Source organism: Micromys minutus, assembly GCF_963924665.1.
Source record: "Micromys minutus genome assembly, chromosome: 22".
Taxonomy (NCBI): domain Eukaryota; kingdom Metazoa; phylum Chordata; class Mammalia; order Rodentia; family Muridae; genus Micromys; species Micromys minutus.
The window spans coordinates 7,653,642-7,675,165 of record NC_137957.1 but is presented as its reverse complement, the minus strand read 5'-3'; the positions used below and the strand labels follow the sequence as shown (position 1 = coordinate 7,675,165).

The 21,524-nt window shown below is 52.2% G+C and overlaps 2 protein-coding genes across 3 annotated transcripts; one reads left to right on the top strand and one right to left on the bottom strand.

Moving 5' to 3' along the window:
* Positions 1–6,183: 6,183 nt before the first annotated feature.
* B4GALNT1 (beta-1,4-N-acetyl-galactosaminyltransferase 1) lies at positions 6,184–13,072 on the top strand (the record flags this gene model as incomplete). The annotated part of the gene is made up of 12 exons (XM_080936034.1): positions 6,184–6,303; positions 6,665–6,880; positions 7,369–7,587; positions 8,069–8,233; positions 8,350–8,456; positions 8,801–8,841; positions 9,195–9,375; positions 10,981–11,079; positions 11,200–11,390; positions 11,868–12,008; positions 12,196–12,436; positions 12,855–13,072. The coding sequence occupies exons 1-12, from the start codon at positions 6,299–6,301 to the stop codon at positions 13,070–13,072; spliced, it is 1,824 nt and encodes a 607-aa protein (XP_080792160.1). The 5' UTR covers positions 6,184–6,298.
* Positions 13,073–13,701: 629 nt separating this feature from the next.
* Positions 13,702–20,838, bottom strand: LOC308435349 (solute carrier family 26 member 10; the record flags this gene model as incomplete). 2 transcript variants are annotated; one of them, XM_080936032.1, is made up of 17 exons in its annotated part: positions 13,702–13,815; positions 14,261–14,367; positions 14,468–14,522; positions 14,612–14,686; positions 14,873–15,001; positions 15,070–15,139; positions 15,237–15,343; positions 15,819–15,914; positions 16,012–16,089; positions 17,276–17,389; positions 17,494–17,641; positions 17,762–17,844; positions 18,379–18,531; positions 18,757–18,921; positions 19,133–19,290; positions 19,919–20,029; positions 20,496–20,838. In XM_080936032.1, the coding sequence occupies 17 exons, from the start codon at positions 20,836–20,838 to the stop codon at positions 13,777–13,779; spliced, it is 2,031 nt and encodes a 676-aa protein (XP_080792158.1). In that variant the 3' UTR covers positions 13,702–13,776. The 2 variants fall into 2 exon arrangements, with proteins under 2 accessions (XP_080792158.1, XP_080792159.1); XM_080936033.1 differs by lacking the exon at positions 18,757–18,921.
* Positions 20,839–21,524: the final 686 nt, after the last annotated feature.

Below are 21,524 nucleotides of genomic sequence, written 5' to 3'. Positions count from 1 at the left end.
CCTTGGTTGGCCTGGAACTCACTATGTAGACTGATTATACTGACCTCAAACTCTCAGAGGTTTGCCTGCTTGTCTCCCAAGAATTGTGATTGAAGGTGTGCACCACCATGCTGAACATATTTTTGTGTTTAGTTATGATTACGTATGGTACTGTGTATAGACCACACACACGAAGGTGTCCACAGAAGCCAGAGAGGATGTAGGATTCCCTGGAAGAGCAGCAAGTGCTCCTAACCCTTCAGTCACTCCCCCCCCCCTCCAGCCCCTCTCCTGTCTCTTTCTCCTGCAGTTTGAGGGTGACACCTCTCCCATCTCACTCAACAGACGGTGTCTGTGTGGTGTGGAGCTTGCCCGGAGTGAACGAGGCTGCTCTTCCTGTTCCTGTCAGTCACACCTTCAGTCCACCCTCATGCGGTTGGTGAGATCACAGCCCATGTTGGTAGGTCCCAGTAGAAGTTCCTTATTCATCTTTAATCTGGAAATTTCTCAGTCTTCTCTTGAAAAAAACATACATCTGGCATTTAAAAAAATACAGGTTGGTTTATGTTTATACACAAATGTGTGCACACCCTGATTTCCTCCTCATTCAAGTTTGTTTACCTTTCTACTTAGAATCAAGTTAAGCATCCTCACGTAGGATTCTGTACTATAATGTCTTCGTCAGGGTACATACTGTTTCCCCATCCCTCCTCTCCAGTAGTGTTCCTCCTTACAACACTGTTATACATTGGGAAAAATTTTTTTTTATTTTGCAACTAATGAACCTGCCAGAGGGGAATTCCTGGGTGTGGTGCTTGCCTAAGGTTCCTGCCTGACGTTCTTGCCTGGGTTTGATCCACAATGCCACAAAGATTAATACATCACAAAAAATGCATAGATCCTGCTCTTAATCAAGTTTCTCCTTTAATTAATATTTATCTATCTCGCTGTAACTGGCTTTTACAGTGATCATTAGAGTCATTTTACAGCACTTATCAATGGGCTTTGTCTATGAATTACCAGGATATGGCTCATGCATTCTTGATATTTGCTAAATGATTTCATTCTGTTTTACATCTGTTTATGTTTATGGTGTGTGTGTGTGTGTGTGTGCGTGTGTGTGTGTGTGTGTGTGTAGGCAAGCATATGGAGTTCAGAGGACAACTTCTCAGAGCAGAGAGAAAGTTCTGTCCTTCTGTTAGGTAGGTAACAGGGGTCAAACTCAGGTTATCAGTGTTGGCGATGACTTTAGAACTGAGCATATTGCCTGCCCCACCTTAGATCAAACTGGCTTCCAACTCAGAGTCCTGACAACCTCTCCAGGGTTAGACTTACATAGCGCTGCCAACACCCCCAGTCAGGTTCCTAATTGTTTTTGATTGTTTGTTTACTTTAGGCTAACAGATTTTTGTTCTCCGATAATTCACATTTCATTCTTATCACAGATTGTTTTTATGCTAAAATTGTCCTAAGAGTCTACAGTACAAACCTCCTTAAGCTGCCTTCTCAGGACATTTTGCCTGAGTTATGTAAGTGTCCACTCACATGCCTAGTGTCCTTGGAAGCTGGAGAGGTTGTTAAATTCCCTAGAAATACAGTTACTGCCACATGGTTGCTGGAAACTGAATGGGGGTTGTCTGGAAGGGCAGCCAGAGTTCTTACCCACTTAACTGTCTTCCTAGCCCCTCCTACCAATTTTAAAAACAATTCTTTTTAAAGATTTCTAAAATTACATTTATTTTATGTGTGTGTATGTGTATATGTGTGTGAGTGTATGTGTGTGTGTGGTTTACCAAACACATGTGTGAGTGTATGAGTGTATGTGTGTGTTTTACCAAGCTTGTGTGTGTGTCTGTGTGTGTGTGTGAGTGAGTGGTGTGTGTGTGAACAAGCTTGTGTGGAGGTCAGAGGACAATTTGCAGGAGTTTGTTTTCCCCTTCCCCTACTATGTAGGGCCTGCGCATCAAACTAAAGTCCTAAGATTTGGTTGTAAGAGCCTCTAGCCCACCAAACCACCTCAGTGAACCAACTTTTCTTCCTCTGATGCTTCTGTGGCATTCTCCTCTTCCTCTTCCTTCTCTTCTTCCTTCTCCTCCTCTTCCTCCTCTTTCTTCTAAGGAATGTTTGTAAGTGTTTGTTTGCACATATGTATGTATACCCACGTATGCCTGGTGTCTATGTCAGAAGAAAGCATCAGACTCCCTGGAACTAGAGGGACACTAAAGGGTTCTGGGAACTAACCAACCCTGAGTCCTATACAAGAGCAGCAAACGCGCCCATCCACTGAACCCCTACCCAGCCCCTCTTGTCTAGTTTAGTTTTTGGTTGTTTTTTTTTTTTTTTTTTAACTAATTATTACTGTCTGTAATTCTAGGTTTATCTTTAACTTTTCCTGTCTCAACCTTTGACTAAAACCCCAAATGAATCCAAAGAGCTTGTTTGTCTTTATGGGAAAGATAATGCAAGGATTGGAAAGATGATTTAGTTCCCAGCACCTGCATGGTGACTCACAACCGTCTGTAACTCCAGTTCCAGGCGATCTGACATCTCTGGTCTCCACAGGTACCAGGCACACACGAAGGACACACATGTAGGACAGAAATGTGCGTGCGGCAAAGCACTACACTAAAACACACAGATCTGTGCACTGAGATGAAGCAAGACAAAACCTCTTATGTTAATGAGATGGCTCATTAGGAAAAGGCACTTCCTGCCACGCCCGGCCACCTGAGGTCCGTCCTGGGGACACAGAGGCAGCAGAGGGAAAATAGACATTCTTAGCTTGTTCTGTGAGTGCCACATCGGTGTGTGTATGCACGCGCATGCACACACTTAATGTAAGTCTAAAGTTAGTCTTTGTGGTCTTGAGTATAGTCTTGTTTACACCGGTTTTAGTTCAGGTAAAACTTCCTCTGACATAAGAGAGGAGAAGAGAAGAAACATGATGGAGGAAGGGAAGGATGACCCAGATCTGTGTGGCTTTAATTAGTCACAGGTAGCTATGAATAAGGGATGGATTGCTACAGGACAATTTGTCTTATCCAGGTGGACAGTTTGTATCAATATCAATTGGCTCTGCGTTTATTGTGGAGCAAGAATTTACTGACATAAATCTGATTGATAAATTATAAGCCTCTAGAGTTTTGATTTTGCTGGGTTACAGGGATTTGTGACAGCTAACCGCTAGATGGGCACTCATTGTGTGGGGCTGGTGTGGCAGCCATGGGAGCCGGATGGGCCGACACTGCTGGGGCTAGCCATGGTGGCGAGATCGCGGGTGGTAGCGTGGCATGGCACCCGGTCACTTTTTACATTTTTTAATATTTACTGGTTACATGGATAGACACTGTCCAGTTCTAATCTTAGTTTTGTGCGGTGTGCATACGTTTTGTCCGTCTCTGGGCGGGGAGGGTGATGTGTGCACATGCAGAGGAAGGCGCTGAGTCTAGAGTTACTGGCAGTTGTGAGAAATGCCACATGGGTGACTACGTGGGAACGGAACTCTGGTTCTCTGTAAGAGCAACTTGTGCTGTTTGAACTCACGGAGATGCCCCTGCCTCTTCCTCTGAGTGCTTGTGTGAAAGGTGTTCACTACTACCCCGGGAGCCGTAAGAGCTCTTAACCACTGGGCCATCTCTCCCCCAGCAAGCGTTCCACCACACGACCACATCCTCCTCTCTTTTTTAGTTTTGGCTTTAAAGACAGGGTTTCACTTCTTTGCCCAAGCTGACCTCAAACTTTCCTATAGCCCAGGCTACCCTCAAACTTTCCTATAGCCCAGGCTACCCTCAAACTTCTGATGCTCTTCCTTTAGCCTCCCGAGGAGCTGGTATCACAGTGCTGTGACATCAGGGCAGCTTTTATTATTTTAATCCTCATTTTTGTTACAGTAAACACAGATTACTACATTAGTTTGTGTATTGTGGATAATGCCAGAATACAACGAAGCATGTAATTTGATATTGCTAAAATATTTTCATACATATAATTACTAAATATAAATACATGATACTTACTGAAAGTACAAGCTATTTTTTTTTAAATAGATTTTGGTCATTAGAGATCATGAAGGATTAGAAATGGTCACAAATTCTTTGCAGCCACGCTGATCAAGGAGTTTATTGTTTATTATTTATTATTATTTGTGTGTTTGCATGTGAACACACGCAGATGTGACTTAAATGGTCAGACTTGAGTAGCAAGTGGGGTAAACTGTCTTGACAGCCCGAAGGGAGCATTTAATGACGTCTTGTTAGTTTTCTGTTGCATTGATAAAATATCATGACTAAAGACAGCTTCAGGAGCACGGAGGTTGTAAGCACTTGTTGTTTCAGGGGGATATGAGCCCATTATGGTGGGGAGGCAAGGCAAGAGGGGCAGAAGACTGGGAGATCAGATCTCAGCTGACAAAAGCCTAGCAGAGTGGACTGAAGTGTGGTGAGTCCATATTCTTGAAGCCCAGCCCTAAGGAGCTGCTTCCTCCCCAGACAGAGCCGACACCAAACCACCACATCCTATCAAACTATTCTGACACATAGACACATGTATGCACATGTATGAAGAACACACGTGTGTGCTTCATAATATATTTCCATGTGTAGGGAAACATTATATGAAAAATCTCAAAAAGAAAAACATTCTATCACTGAGGTTAATCTTCAGCACACTTGTGTGTGTGTGTGTGTGTGTGTGTGTGTGTGTGTGCATGAGTGTGTGTCATGTGTGTGAGAGCCTGAGGAGACTAGAAGAGGGCCCTAAATCTAGTATTCAGTTGTGAGCCACCCAACAGGGGTATTTGGGATCAAACTTGGGTCCACTGGAAGAGGGGAAAAGACTCTTAACCACTAATCTATATTTTTCAACCCAGCTGTTGGCTTTCTGACAGGGTCTCACTTACGTAGCCCACACCAAACTTGAACCTGCTAATTCTCCAGCTCCAGACACCACAGTGTTACGATTACAGGCATGCACTTCTTTGTTGATTCTACCAGTCAAGATTAAGACTACTGGGGCTGGAGCGATGTCTCAGCGGTTAGGAGCACTGACTGCTCTTCCAGAGGTCCTGAGTTCAGTTCCCAGCAACCACATGGTGGCTCACAACCATCTGTAATGGATTCCCTCTTCCGATGTGTATTAAGACAATGACAGTGTACTTACATAAAACAAATAATTTTTTAAAAATATTGATTCTTTAAAAAAAGAATAATATTAATAATGCCACAATGTTTGAGCCAAATTTGAAGCAAGCTTTAATACTGGCCAGGATGATGGACTCTGGTCAGTCCATTCCAGGTGTTTATACAGGCTAACCCACAAAGCTATCCACTTTATGACTTGGTCAGATGGAAGCAAGCATACACCCTGACGTACTTTCTGCCTCCCTGAGATCCGTTGGGTCAATCAAACTTGATTAGGGAAGTGAAAGCAAGCCTGCGGCAGGCTATCAGATATGGATAACAGCCTCCTGCGACTCAGGTAGAATCTGTCCTTGGACAAAGAGTTTACAGGTTAGAGACTGTTCTGTCCCCGTGGCTTTCTTGGGCACAGTAACTAAAACTTAAGTGCTATCAGGTACTATCAGGTGTTTTGTGAAAAGATGTATTCCCATTTACGTCGATATTCTACCTACATGAAGGTCCGAGAGGGTATCTGGACACTCTGGAACTGGAATTACGGTTGTGAACTGCCATATGGGTGCTGGAAATTGAACCCAGGTCCTCCGGAAGAATGCGGGTGCTCTTAACCGCTGACCCCTCTCTGCAGTGTTTTCTGTAGGCAGGTTTACTAATATTTCCCTTCACCTCTTGCTTAGGGGATCTCTTCCGACTATAAAGGGGGGAAAGTCCTTGATTTATTTTAAAGATTTTGTAACTCTACCTTTAGAATTTGTGCTGAGACTTTTGGTTTAAGGGTAGTACTCCCCTTTTCCGGAGCAGACACACACAGTTCATTCAATATTGCCTATCTTCCCCCCGACACATTTTTTCATCGTGTTCTACCTGTTTGTTTGTTTTTTAAATTAAATTTTGATCCTCCTGAGAACCACAGGACTTTGATTCTGGTCAGTGTCAGAAATCAAGCCACCTATGGCCTACATCACTGCCCATCTGACCAGTCTCTGCAGTTTCTCTTCAAGTCTGTACCAAGAAGCAGTTAGGGGAAGTAGGCCATTGAGTAACGGCTTGCCTGGGTTGGTTGCTGGAATTCTGAGCCGAGGGTCAGAGGGAGGCAGCCGTCTTTGTTGCTGGTTAAGCAGTGTTTATCTCTGGGGCTGGCTGGTTTTCTTTATCTCATCCTCCCCATTCAAGTGCTCCTTGAAATGAGGTTAGACCTGCACCCAACCGCCCTTCCTGGGGCTACACGGAGAACGAATGGGGAAATGGCGGGGACCGGGGACCGGCTACTGAGACACCGCGGTTTGGGGACGAAGGGATGTGAAAAGGGGGACCATCCCGGGAGGGCTCCTCGCCTGAGCAATCTTCTCCGCGCCCGCCAGAAGGCGCCGCGGCGCTCGTCCTCCGCGCTCAGAGCCGGAGCCTGTGCGGCAGCCAGCCCGGGAGCGGCGCTGCGGTGCGGGTGTGAGCCGGGCGGAGGCCTGAGCCCTCGGCTGCCTGCGAGCGCGACGCGGTGCCGGGGCTCCCCGGCTTTGTCGCTGGGGCTGGGGCGCGGCTGATTTACGATTCAGTTCACCCCGGCAGGAAACGTTCAGAACCACCCCCGCGCTGCGGTCTACAAAGCCCCGGAGTTCTCTGGCGGGAGGAATCGGATCCCTGACACTGTCGGGCTCCCGCCCAGCTCCCGCATCAGGCCGTCGCCGGCCTCATGAGGACCCCCCGGCCCGGGCGGAGAACCGGGCACTGCCCGGACCGCGATCCTGCCGCGGTCTTAGAACGTTAGACAGGTCAGTGCGCTGGCGCGCCCGGCGGCCGAGGTGTGGGCAGGACCCGCGTCCGCCCGGCCCCGCGCATCGTGCCCGTGGCGCACCGAGGCCACCCGAGGGTCACCGAGGCCGGGCACCCGCGGGCGCGGACGCGGAGGCGACACCGTGCCTTCCCAGACCGGCCAGGTGCAGTACAGCTGTCCCTCCGCAGCACCCTGGCCTGGCTGCTGTCCGTGGGGTGGGGGTGGGGTCCCCGAGGGCCGCGCACCCAAGATGCTGCATGTCACCACGCCAAGCCTTGGGTGTATGCGGAAGCCCAGAGGCGAGAGAGGCGGAAGAAAGGAGGCCGGGAGACCTTTGGCGTGAGCATGAGGGAAAGGGTGTGCGCCGTGCCGAGCGGAGATGGATGGCCTTGGGTACCTGCCCGAGCCTCGGAGGCGGCGGGGTCCGCAGCCCCGGCCCTCACCTTTCCTCCGCGCCTGGTCACCTTTCACCCTCCCCCACCTCAGGATGCGGCTAGACCGCCGGGCCCTCTATGCGCTAGTTCTGCTGCTCGCCTGCGCCTCGCTGGGTCTCCTGTACGCCAGCACCCGAGACGCGCCTAGTCTTCCGAACCCTCTGGCATTGTGGTCGCCCCCACAAGGTCCCCCGAGGCTCGATCTGCTAGACCTTGCCCCGGAGCCTCGCTACGCACACATCCCGGTCAGGATCAAGGAGCAAGTGGTGGGGTGAGTGTGGACCGCGGCGAGGCGGCGACAGCGCAGAGCGTGCTGGAGGGGGGTGGCCGGGGAGCTTTTGTTTCCTCCAGTGCTGGACGCTGCTTTCTGCTGACTGGTTGGATGCAGTTATCAGGGAGGTGGAGAGGGCTAGCCAGGCTTGAACTGGGGGGAGGCAGGGGCGCGACAAATCTATCCTCCTCAACTTTGTCGCCGCCACTGGGGTGTGGGAGGATGTACAGGCAAAAGAGCACCCGGAGAAAGCCTGCTGTCTTGATTTAGACCTTAGATTCTAGAAGGGTTCCTGGATGGCGGCTACGTAGACATCCCAGTAATTGGCCCTACTCCGCCCTTCTGTAAAGCTCGGATTTAAGAGATAAGCTGTCTCGTCTGTGGGTAGAGTTGAGGGATCCAAATGTGGGGTGCTGTGCCGTTTTGTGAGACAAATGGAGCTTAGGTAGCTGGCCTCTGAAGCCGCTTGTCCTCCCTTCAGGCTGCTGGCTCAGAACAACTGCAGTTGTGAGTCCAGCGGAGGGCGCTTCGCCTTGCCGTTCCTGAGACAGGTTCGGGCGATTGACCTCTCTAAAGCCTTTGACGCCGAGGAGCTGAGGGCTGTTTCTGTCGCCAGGGAGCAGGAATACCAGGCCTTCCTTGCAAGGTACCAGTGGGAAAGGAGGATCCAGCTCTTCCCAGGGAGGCCCGTGGTGCCATAGTGACCCCTTTGGAAGAAAGAGCTCCTCTCCTACTGATTCCTTTGTCACCTCTGCACTGCAGGAGCCGGTCCCTGGCTGACCAGCTGCTGATAGCCCCCGCCAACTCCCCCTTACAGTATCCCCTGCAGGGTGTGGAGGTTCAGCCCCTCAGGAGCATCCTGGTGCCAGGTAAAGAAGGAAGGTCTTGGGATGAGTCGGGCGGTGAGGGTGGCAGAGCGGAGAGCCTGACAAGGCAGGTCAGGTGGTACGAGGAGGAGACAGAGGGACTCTGAGGTCAGGAATTGCAGAATACCTGGGAGATAGCTGGCTGGGCAGGACAAGCCACGGAAGAAATGTGTTTTTGATGGGGAGGAGTTTAAAGAGCAGTCGCTTGAGTTCTGTGCACAGATCTGCTCAGGCCTCCAGGGGCGAGTCCGACATAAAGTGGTGTAGGAACAGAAATAGAAAATGAGGAAGAGTTCAGGACCGTCTGTGTAATTCTGGCTCCCTGTTCTCCCTGTTCTTCCTCCCAGGGCTAAGTCTGCAGGAAGCTTCTGTTCAGGAGATATATCAGGTGAGAGGAAACAATAAAGAGGCCCAGATGGGGGTGGGGGAGATGGCTCCTCGGTTAAGAGCACTGGCTGCTCTTCCAGAGGTCCTGAGTTCAAATCCCAGCAACCACATGGTGGCTCACAGCCATCTGTAATGGGATATGACGCCCTCTGCTGGTCTGGCTCCAGTGTACTACTCACATTAAATAAATAAAACTTTAACAAAAAACAAAACAAACAAAACCAAAGAAGCCAGATAGGCAGGGAGAATGAGGAACCCTTGGAGGGTCACAGACCCACCTGAGGGATGTAAGGATCAGAAAAAGCAAGAGACGGGTCAGGGGGTCTGACCCTGCTGTCTCTCCCCCTCTGTCAGGTGAACCTGTCCGCTTCCCTAGGCACCTGGGATGTGGCAGGAGAAGTCACCGGAGTGACTCTCACTGGAGAGGGGCAGCCGGATCTCACCCTTGCCAGCCCAGTTCTGGATAAACTCAACCGTCAGTTGCAACTGGTGACGTACAGCAGCCGGAGCTACCAGGCCAACACAGCAGACACAGGTGAGGGGCCGAGGAGGGGTAGGTGTTGGGACAGGGACAGACTGAAAGAACAGAGAGAACCAGAAGAGCAATGACAGAGCGTGGGAGGCCCTCGGGCAACGGCCAGAACAGCCTAGACACACAATGAATGTTGCAAGTGGGCCAGCAGGACCAGGCGTCAGAGGAGCCTTTGTTTATCCGGGGCCAAAACAGGCCAGGGAGAAACCAGAGCCGGAGAGCCTTCCCATTTCTGTCCATCATCACCGCTCCAGGAAGTGGCCCCGCTCCTGGCTGTTTCTAGCCCAACACTTACCTTGCCAAGCTTCCTTTCCCTTCCTTCCTTCCTCCAAAACTCTGAGCCTGCTCCTACCTTAGGGCCTTTTCATCTGCCATTTTCTGGAATGTTCTTGCCCGAGATTTTTTTCCCCCATGGCTGGCTCCCTCTTGATGTTTGCATCTGGGCTCAAATGTCTCCTGTTTGCTTTAGACAATGTTCCTCGCCTCTGTTTTTACTTAACACCTGTGCTGTAACACTAGACTTTTCTTATTTACTCAGCCTAAAGTCAGAATGATTAAGTCCTCATAGGTCGTTGTGGACTATGGACAATTTACTTTTCTGTGTCTAAGCTTTGTTCCCTGTAATAGGAATTTATTTAATGAGATTACCATGAAGATTAAATGGCTTCATCAATTTGGAACACATTTTCTATTTTTTTAATTTTGTTTTTGAAACCATCTTATTATTTAGCTCTGGCTGGCCTCAGACTCACTCCTCAGCCAACATTGACCCCCGTTTCTACCATCCAAGGATTATGGACGTACGCCACCACACCCGAGTTACAGAAACTCTTAATGTGTGTGCCACAGAGCAAAGCATAATGATCCACGCCTGTAATCTTTGTACTAGGCTACATAGCAAGATCCTGTCCTGTGTGTGTGTGTGTGTGTGTGTGTGTGTGTGTGTTAGGCATGTAGTAAATGTTCTCAGTAAAGATTAATGTTTTTTTAAAAAGTTAGCTTTTCTCTACATGTGGTGATGCTTACCTATACAATCCCAGCTGAGGAAACTGAGGCAGGTAGGAGAACTGCCTTAGTGTTGGAGCGAGCATGGGCCATAGGCAATAAGTACTAAACCAGCTAGGAATACACAGCAAGACCCAGACCCAAGAAGCCAAAAGGGTCCGGGGGTGGGGGTGGGGTTCATTGTCTTTGCTCTACCTCCTAAGCTGTTAGGTTTTTGGGCAGGAGCCATAGCTCAGTGGGTAGCGTGCACAAGACCACGTGTTCCGTTCCCAGCACTGCACAGGTGCTGTGACTCCCAGATGATGTCGCCTTAGGAGACCCCTGTAGATAATAACGCCCGTCAATAGGCAGAGGCAGGGGGTTCAAGACGTTTAAGGCCATCCTCCAGCTGGGCTGCTGAGTGCTTGCCAAGCACGTGTTAGGCTCTAACTTCAGTTCCCAACACCACAAAACAACATGCAAGTTCTGCAGAAGTCAGAACTGTGTTCCTGCCCACCAAGATCTGGAAAGGCAGAACACAGATTAGGAATCTAAATATTGGCCCAATGAAAGAAGAATGCTCTGCTAGCCTTACAGGCCCAATTCTACATCCTTTCTCCCCAGTCCGGTTCTCCACCAAGGGACATGAAGTGGCCTTCACCATCCGCATAAGACATCCTCCCAACCCCCGGCTGTACCCACCAGCATCCCTACCCCAAGGAGGTGAGACAACAGCTACTGGGATTAGGGAAGTAAAGAGGGGGTTGTCCTTGGGGGGGCTACTCTTCCATCCCTCCCCCCTTTTTTTCCTCCCTCACACTGGCCCCTGCATCTTGCTTTCAGCCCAGTACAACATCAGTGCTCTGGTTACCGTTGCCACCAAGACCTTTCTTCGTTATGATCGGCTACGGGCACTCATTGCCAGCATCCGACGTTTTTACCCTACAGTTACCATAGTCATCGCTGACGACAGCGACAAACCGGAGCGCATTAGCGACCCCCACGTGGAGCACTATTTCATGCCCTTCGGCAAGGTGCGCGGCCCACAAAGCAGAGCGGGGGCGCCAGGGGACTCTGGGAAAGGGGGCGTGCCTCAGCCCGCAGCTTCCAGAGTACTGGATAAAGACCGCCTGCCTCAAACAAATGCGTGCCTATCACAAGGGTTCTTGGATCAGGAATCCTGTCTTATTCATTCCGTATTCTTGAAATGGTGCTTAATACCAGTGCAGTGGATGGATGGATGGATGGATGGATGGGAGGATGGGTGGGATGGGTGGGTGGATGGACAGACGGACGAAGCAATGAAATACAAGACCCTTTCCCCAAAGGACTCAAAATGTCTAAGAAGGGGGTGGGAACCTCCGGGATTTTAAAACCCTAGTTTCCGGTCATCGGAAAGCGTTCAAAAGTCTAGAGCGCGACACAGGCTGTTTTCAGTCAGGGGAGAGGGAAAAAAGATGTCAGGGTTTCCCGGTTTCTACAGACTCCCCATCCATATACAACCCTCCTAGGGTTGGTTCGCAGGTCGGAACCTGGCGGTGTCCCAAGTAACCACCAAATACGTGCTGTGGGTGGACGACGACTTTATCTTCACGGCGCGCACGCGGCTGGAGAAGCTTGTGGACGTGCTAGAGAGGACGCCCCTGGACCTGGTAGGCGAGAGGAGCGGGATGTGGGGTGGGAGACGGGAGAGCGGAACGTCCTCGGCTGAAGCGAGTCTGGGGGGTAGGGTGGATCCTGTGTGGTGCAGTAGGGCGAGGGTGGGGCAGCGGCACGGGGAGCAAGCGCCCTACTCTCAGGGACCTGGTCTTAGCTAGAGCATCCTCTCCCTCCCCGCAGGTAGGAGGCGCGGTGCGGGAGATCTCGGGCTACGCTACCACCTACCGGCAGCTGCTGAGTGTGGAGCCGGGCGCCCCAGGCCTTGGGAACTGCTTCCGGCAAAAGCAGGGCTTCCACCACGAGCTCGTTGGCTTCCCAAGCTGCGTGGTCACCGACGGCGTGGTCAACTTCTTCCTGGCGCGCACAGATAAAGTGCGCCAGGTGGGCTTTGACCCACGCCTCAACCGAGTGGCACATCTGGGTGAGTAGCGCCCCCTCCTGGCAGGCGCAGCGGGGCGCAACGCTGCCGCCTGAACCCTCCCACCGCCCTTGGTTGACCAAGTTCTGCACCTGAAGCCTCCGCTTTCTTCTGCCCAGCATCCCACTTACACCTCACACAGCGCAGGTGCTGGTCAGCCTTGAACTACCCCTCCACCGCAAAGGTTACTTCACTGCCAGCTGCTTGCCCAGGGTCAGACCCTCCCTACTCAGAGTGAACTGGTATTTATTGAAATGAACGCTACACAAGAATGAGCCAGAGTGAAAGAAGCCAAAGTGTGTTAGCAACGTGGCTTTTGCATAGCCGCCCTCCGAGCCGGTTTTCAGTTCAGCATAGGAGTTGACTGGCCTTCTCTCTCCTCAGGAGCTCTAACCGTGTGCTCTCCCCACCCCGACTCCAGAATTCTTCCTGGACGGTCTTGGTTCCCTCCGTGTTGGCTCCTGCTCTGATGTTGTTGTGGATCATGCATCGAAGGTGAAGCTGCCGTGGACAGCAAAGGATCCAGGGGCTGAAACGTATGCCCGTTACCGTTACCCGGGATCACTGGACCAAAGTCAGGTGGCCAAACATCGTCTACTCTTCTTCAAACACAGGCTGCAGTGCATGACCGCAGAGTGACATCTGATTTGGGCCTTCAAACTGTCAGGCTGGGCCTGCCTCCTTCTTCCAACCAAGAATTCCCAGCAACCACCCCCCAATCCCTGAGCACCCCACTGGTGAACACCCTGGCTTCCCGACCCTCTCCACCAATCTGATTCCTAACAGGGGCTTGTCCTGGTGACACCCTTCCTTTCTGTGAGAGACCAGAGACCTAATGGAGCCATACCCTCCCCCACAGCCAGTGCCAAGTCCTCCCCCAACCCCATTCCTATGGGGCAGGAAATGGGGAGGTTCACTTTCCAAGTGCCAAAGAGCCCAGAAGGACTCTAAGACCCTCAAGTGGAAACCCTCTCACCTCCTCAGGTGGGCAGGGAAACTCCCAATTTGCAACCCCAGGGACATGCACCCCACCCCAGCTCTGGATCCAGCACCATGTGTACCGGTTCCAACACACCCCTACAGAAAGCACTGTGACTGTAGTAGCTCTGTGGGGTTGGTGAACACACGGTGAAAGCCATTTTTACTCGTGTCTCTGTGGTGCTTTGGGTGTGGCGGGGTTTGGGGGGATTGGAGACCCCCGTGTGCAGACGCCTAGACCCACTTCATAGGTTTCGGATAGTCTCAGCTTCTCTTTATTGATTGCATTCAGCGGGAGCTCAGGGATCACGGCCTGATCCTCACACACATACTGTTGGGGCCTCTCACATTCTAAATGACCACAGTCAGACCCACACGGTGCAGCTCTTGGGGCCAGTGGGTTTCTGGAGAAGAGAAGTAGACAGTTCGGGACTATCAGGGACCTCATTCTCTGAGACACATCAATGCTCTGGAAGCACAACACCCCGTTGGAAACCTTAGTTCAGCTCCCCACCCTTGGTAACAGGTGCCCCACTCTTGAACTTGGCAAGGATTTTTGTTTGTTTGTTTAATGGATTGATTTGGTTTTTGAGGTGGGGTCTGTCTATGTTGTTTTGACCGTCCTAGACCAGGCTGACCTCAGACTCACAGAAATCCTCCTGCCTCTGCCTCCTATGTGCTAGGGGATTAAGGATGTGCCCGCCCCCTAGCCTCCAATCTGCTAAGCAGCATCTCCCTACTTGATCTTCCTCAGTACCTTCTCTGAACCCCTCTTCCCAGACCCTCTTCTATTCAGTTCCCTGGCCCAGCACCTCCCTGGCTCCCACTCTTGATGCTCCTCCCCCTTACCAGCCTCTCCAGCGCATGCGCAGCTGCATCCTGGACACTCACAAAGAGTTGTTCTGGAGCCATGCTACCCAGGAGTCCGGCCCGGGTCAAAGTCTCAAGCACCAAGGCTGTGTAGGAAAAGTGTCAGGCGCCGAGGCCTCCAAATCCACCGTGCAAGTGTCCAGTGAGTCCCACACCTCCCACCCCTCTAGTCTCTACTCCACGAACCATTACACTGGGCCAGGAGAAGGCAGATCCCATCGTCCTGGCACCGCCTGGTGAGCTGCAGGAATCAAACAGAGGGGTTGAACCCTACTCAAGGATGTGAGAGCAATGACCAGGAGCTTTCCCTTGGCTTGACCACTCCCTCACCTGGACCACTTCCCTGGCCCCTGCAGCATCTGCAAAAGTAACACCACTGAAGTCTAGGATCGCCACTCTGATAGGCTCAGCACCTACGGTGGGAGGAAGCAGAAGTGCCAGCCAACTCCGTGGTTCACGACCAAATCTCGCTCTCTGTCAACCCACCTAACCTCTGTCAGGTACACTACCTGGCTGTAAACAGAGAAAAACAATAAGATCCCAGATGCCATCCTCAGAGCCTACCGGCCTCCCAATCCCATGCTCCTCTACCAAAACCCTCACCGTGATTCTTTCTCCAAGCCCCAGATGCCACTCCAAGATGCGGTGGAACTGCCCACGGGTTGCAAAATAGAGGGGCGCTGGAAAACTCAGGATACACAGACCTGGAACCTGGAGGAGCTAAAGGGTTAGACTATCAGAAACGGCCTGTCTGATCACACTGCCTTCTTAGGCTACAGACCACCCACCTTATGGCTCTCTCTGATTGGCTTGTAGAGCTCGGTCCCCTCAGCCAATCCAAGCGCCAGGCACTGCACCCTAGGGAAGAAGCCAGAGTCAGAGTCGCAGCCTCACCTGGCCTGGCTGTCTTCACCCAGGGTATCTGTCCCCCTTCCTTCGTTTCAACGGTGCTCACCTCTGAGTTCGGCAGACCACGGTCATCATAGAGATGACCACACCCACAGCCAGGCCCAGGTCCACACTCAGAGTCACGACAGCCACCCACGTGACTATCCACACAACCTGAGGGACATGGGTATAGGTGGACTCTCCAGAAGGAACACAGGTTCAAGGACAAGTCTGAGCAAGGATGACCCAGGAGAAAGCAAGCGTGGTGGACAGAAGAGCTTACTTAAGCATGTACACCAAATATAACATCAGACCCTGGGGGAGTTGGGAGTCTGGGTTGCGGGTGTAGCTCAATGGTAGGGAGCTCTCCTAATATTTATGAGGTTCTGGGTTTAATATTCAGAACCACCCCAAAATACCTCCAAAAAAAAAAAAAAAAAAAAAAAAAAAAAAAAAAAAAAAAAAAACTACTCAGACATGTGAACTCACAATCCCACCCTCTCCTTTTCCCCCGATGTATGTATGAGGTCTGTATGTTGTGTATGTTGGAGGTTGCATGGATTAAAGAATTTAGGGTGGTCAGCTTTGGTCCATGGCAGACCCAGGGCGTGCTTGAGGGGTGGCAACCTGGCATAGTGCCATTTCTCACAAAGTCCACACGGCTGATGTGCCATAGCTGTGGAAGTTCTTGCATCTGGAAGAACATCTGGCGCATGCTGGAGATATTGATGCAAGCCAGGACAGCCTTGAGTTAGAGAAGACAGGCCTTGGTCAAGACAAAGGTTCGGGAACCCAGCCAGTTCCATTCAAGTACACAGCGAGCGAGCGCCTCTTCTCCCTACCTTGGGCAGATAGTAGAAGAAGGGCCCCAGCCACAGCAGCACGGACAGGACCACCGCGCAGGAAAAGAGGCCGGCCAGCTGCCAGAAGGAAAGACAGATAAGAGAGAGACTCTCCTCCACCCCCACCTGCGTGGGAGCTGCTCTCTCTGGCCAGCCAGCCTGCTTCATCTTCTTCAGAAGTCTCCCTCCTCCCCAGATGTCTCCCTCCTCCCAGAGTTCCTTCCACACAGATATATGACCTTCTCACCGGGTTCTTGATGGTCTGCCAATCACACTTAGCCCCTCCCCCCAGTTAAATGTCTATCACTTGCCAATCCCTCCCAGATGTGTGCAGTTCAACCTCCCAATTCTTGGAGCCCACCTCCATCTGCAAAGGTCCTGTAGTACTGATGCTTTGGGAAGCAGGCTAAGCTAGCCATCTACTTGGATACCAACAAAATAGGAGAAACAAAACGTATAAACGTGGGCGTGGTGTGTAATAGTTCTTTCCTTTTTGTTGTTGTTTGTTTTGGGTTTTTTTGGAATGGCTGGATTTTTTTTTTTTTTTTTAGAACTTTATGGGAAACGTCAGAATTTTTTATCTCCTATATTTATAGGTGTGTGTGTGAGCGTGCATGCATGTGTGTTTGAATGTGTGTAGAACACAGGTGTGTGCAGGGACAACACACCTGTGACCCAGTTCCTGTAGAATCTGACACTGGAACTCCTCCTCTATTGAGGTTCACCTTATTCATTGAGGGGGCCTCTCGGTTGAACCCAGAGCTTGCTAATACAGGCTAGCCTAGCTAGTCCCCTTGCTCCGGGGCACCTCACGCCCATCTCTACCTTCAAGACTGGTCACCATGCCCATGGAGCTGGAGGACTGAACTCCTGGGCCCATGCTTTAACCGCCGAGTCGTCCCCACAGCACGGCAGTTTTGTTTTGACACTCTCTATGTGTCCCAGCCTGCCTTGAGCCCCAGACATCCCTCTGTTCTGTCAGCCTGCCTAGTTCCAGAACTCCAGGTGTGCAATACACCATCCAGCTGTTACTGGCTTTACTTTTAATCACTTCTGAGGCACCGTAGCTTTTGTCAGTGCTTACGGCCAACAGAGGTCCTCTCGGAGGTCCATTATTGTCTAACCATCCTCTTCACAATCTCTTCTCCCATTCCCATCCTTGGATACATAGATGCTATTGGTCTTCCCACCTGTTTCCCCACCCTCTTCTGAGACCCCTGCTGAATGCTCCACCCTTTCTCCTCACCCAAGGATACCCTCTTACCTGTGTATTCCCTCCGGCATCCACTAATAAGCTGGTTGTAGCCAGCGTGGCCGAGTTGGGAAAGCAAGAGAAGAGAGAGGAAATGAGGTTGGAGACGCTGTGGGCCAGGAGTTCCTAGAAGGACGCAGAGGGATGAGAATGAGGAAAGCGTAGGCAGGGGTGGGGGTGAGGCTAGGGGTTAATTCTAAAAAAGGATGATGTTCACACTTAGGCCATACCTGGTTGGGGTCAATAGTATAGCTGTATTTGTCTGCATAGATGGAGGCCAGAGAGGTGGACACAGCAAAAGTAACCAGTGAGATGGACAGCGAGTCGGCCAGTATCCTGGGCAGCTCATCCAGGGTGGGGAGGAGGGGTTGGGGAAATCTACAGAGGGAGAGCCACATAAGGATGGGTCAGTGAGTGGGGTGCTTCATGGAACTGAGCAGAGGGAAGGAGCGGGACGAAGGAGGGGTGTCTTGGGAGAGGTGGGAGGCTTTCTCTTACCCTTCAGGCAATAGTCCCACTACCTGGACATTGTATCTTGTGTCCAGAGAAGAGGTGAAGCACAGCACAGTCGCCAGCAGCACCTGAAGACAATGACCCGTTAGGGCCTAGAAAACTGGGGCCTTTGGCAGAGGCTAGAAAAGGTTTAACATGAAAGAATCCCAGGAAGAGGCAGGGTTTGCCTGGAGAGATAGACAAAGGACCTAAGAGGAGGTCCTTCTAGACTGATGGACACAAAAAGACACACGAACCACGTGAGCCATTCTAAGCGGAAAGGAGGCACTATGAGCACATTTGAGTTGCCTGTGGGAAAACTTCATTTACAAAGGAGTTATCTAGACCAGCGATGAAAGGAATTACAGTGAGAGCCCCCGAGGAGAGAAAACGTGCAATGGGAAGGAAGGAGCTGAGCAAGGAGGCCTGGCGCTCGACTCGGGAAGTGGGACAGTGAAGGTGGCTTCCGATGGGTCAACTGCTCTGGAAAAATGCTCGGAAAAGTCTCCGGGAGCTCTCGCTGTGACTTCTGTGCATTCCACAAGGGGGCGACAGCCTCCAGATCCCACTGGATGGTGAGGATAGGGACACAGCTGGAACCAGGGATGTAGGGCCGCCCTCACCATGACAACTTCTCCTGGGATCGGAGTGGGTAGCCTGTCCCGGAATCGCACGTTTAGTTCCTTGACCGGCACTAGCAACGCCAGACTGAGCGCCGAGATGGTCAGTTCTGCAGGACTGCTCTGGGACAGTGCGCTGAGCACCGCGGCCAGCGTCTGTGGACAGGGACAGTGAGCAAAGGCCAGGTGCCACCGTTAGCTGACCCCCGACTGACACCAGCCCACTAGACCCGTCAGAACTTTCTCTCATCCCCTGCGCCCTCAGGACGCGCCCGAGTTCCTTACATTCCTCCCCTTTTGCCTATCCTATCCCCCCACCCTCCGTTCCTATCGAGTTGCCCTTTTCCCGTGACTTCTAGAAAGCTCTTTTCCCACCCCCACCTTGAAGAGAGAAAAGCAGCCGATCTGGCGTGGGAGAGACAGTCCTAAGAGGCTCGGCAGCTGGGACACCAGCACGTGCAGCGCCGCCCCGCTGGTCAGCGCCTTGACCACAGGCTCAGATAGAAAGGTGGACAGGACACCAAGGTGCAGCACGAACATCCCCAGCTGCAGAGAAGGTGGCGGGAGGCGGCGTGGGGGTGAGACGTTTCCATCAAGCACGGTGCACCAGCTTCCCCCTCGGCACATCTGCCACTCGGGACCGGAGCCCTAGTTCAGGAGTGTTCTTACCCTCCCCTCCATCCTCCGGCCCAACTGTTCCAGTCCTTTGCGGTGGATCCATTCCCTAGGGTCCTCACCGGGCCGGGTCCTCGCTTACCATCAGCGCCCCACTCCCGAAGGCTACAGCAGCTGCCACCCCAACTCTCTGAGCTTCCAGCTGCTCCCTTTCGATTCCACTGAGGTTCCCCGCGAGGGGTTCGGGCACCACCCTCTCCACAACAGAGCCGGTCATTAGACTGAGTACTGCGAACGTTCCTGCAGCCAATGGACCAAATGCAGAGATTAGCAATCCTGCGGCCTGGGGCAGAGCAGCAGCCGGGACTCCCCCAGTTCCGGAGCCTCGCGCGCGTCCCATTTGCTCTCTTAGAAGGTAGCTGCCTACTCGAAGACCTTGGGGTCGCGGGCTGGTGCAGCAGCCAGGAACCGGTGCGGAAAAGAGTGCACCCACAGGAACCGGCAGGCAAGGAGGAAAAAGTGTACCCACTGGCACAAAGTGCGCCCTCCAAATGCTCTCATTGGACAGTGGGCCGACCGTGCACCCTTTTCTTCAAGGTCCGGGTCTTCTCAAGTTGTCCCTTTTAACTAAATGTCACAGGAGACAAGGAGATCCTGCTGTCTCTGTACGCACTCCAGCAAGCCGGGAACAGAGGGGAATACAGCCCCAAGGCTTCTAAGTAGCCGCCTTTCTAAGGTGTGTTTGGCCCACTTTAATACCAGCACCCAGGTTACAGAGGCAGGCGGATCTCTGAGTTTGAGACCACCAGGTCTGTGGGGAGCTTCAGACCAGCTGCGACTATACAGTGAGACCCTGTCTCAAGGGGGGGGGACCTCAACCCTCCTATTTTCATCTCAAAGAAAAGTCATGGGCAGTCTGACCACTCACCAGTGGACAAGTGTCTCCCAGTGCCCAGCAAACTGTAGATAAGGACGGGAAAGAAAGAAGTGTAGAGTCCGAACACTGGGGGCACCGAGGTCAGGAGGGCAAAAGCCATGCCTGGGGGAAGTAGAAAAAACGGGGTGGGGTGGCAGTGGGGCGGTGCACAACCTCCAGACACTGCCTTTCCCCACAGTCGTGGGCTGGCACCAGATACTATACATCATGAAACCTGAGGGAACCGAGAGGTTAATGGGCCTCAGTGGGAGGTCGTGAGGCTGACAAGGTCACAGATCCTTGCCCACGTCCTGGGTGGCAGACTTTGTGCCTCTCTCCAGTTCTCTGAGGCAGAACAGAGTCCAATATGTCTCACAGGGTTGCACAGATAAGGAGGGATGGGGGTGGAGAATTATGATGGTGTCCCACAGTCCTCCCAAACCGAACCACAAGCTCCCCCTCTCTGATCCTCCCCACTGCAGGGACACGAGTCCACCACCTCACTGCTGGACTCTCAGCTCCCCAGAGCCCCTCCCTGAAAGCGCCTCATAACTTGGAATTCCAACAAGCTGGAGTTGGGGACTCTTACCCTGGGGCACGTGCACAACGCCCACTGTTACTCCAGCCACAGCATCTCCGAGCAGCCAGGCTCGCCAGCGGTACTGTGGCAGCCAACGCAGCGGGGGCAGCCGTGCCAGCAGCACGCGCCACGCCCCCGGCCCAGAACAGCCGCTAGCTCGCCTCCTCCGCAGCCTGCACAGCCAGGGGAAGCAGGGCTCGGCTGGTAGCTCCGGCTCCTGCTCTGCGCCCCCGAAGAGCTCCTGGAACCGAGCGTGGGTGAGAGGTTCCCTGAACCTTGAGCTCAGCGGAGACTTAAGGTCGTAAGCCTCTTCCGGATCTGGGCAGGTCCCAGAGGCAAGTGGCCCACTCATTTTGTCCTTGGCCCCCTGCAGCATCTCCTGGTCTTAAATACCCTCTGCCCCATCAGCCCTGAGCCCGCCTCCATAAAGCAGGGTCCAATCCGGACCTGTAGAACCAAGTACCTCCTTGGGTCAGGGCTTGGTGGAAAAAGTCCCTGTGTTAGGCGTTTCCTCAGACATCCTTAGCTAGCTCTGACCGCTGTGAGGGTGTTGAGGAACCATACGGAGATAAGAGACCCACAGTCACTTCCAGTGACTCCCACTGTTTTGCGGGGGGGGGGGACCGTGAGGGGGGGTTCTCTTCATTTGCACGTTGAGGAAAGACAGAGCTGGTTCTTCTGGGTCACGGGCCTTTCTGTCTTTCTCAGAGCCTTCGCATCCCCCCACAGCCAGCTGGATTTCCCACTCAAATCCCATTCCTCATTGGCAAGCTCGCCTCAGGAAAAGTATAAGAGGCATTACTGTTTTACAAGCTACCTCATAGTGGACAGGGACAGGGAACCACTCCTCCCTCTAATAGGAACGGCTGGGCCTGGCTTAGGGGAAATATTGAACTAACAAGTAAATTTTTTTTATTTTGTTAGGAGCCCAAAAGTCCTGTAATACTGTTCCTTACATCCAGTTTTAGTCTCAAAGTAGGCATTCAGAAGTACGTGTTTCATTAAACTAAGGACATGCCACATGCTCCTGGAACTGCT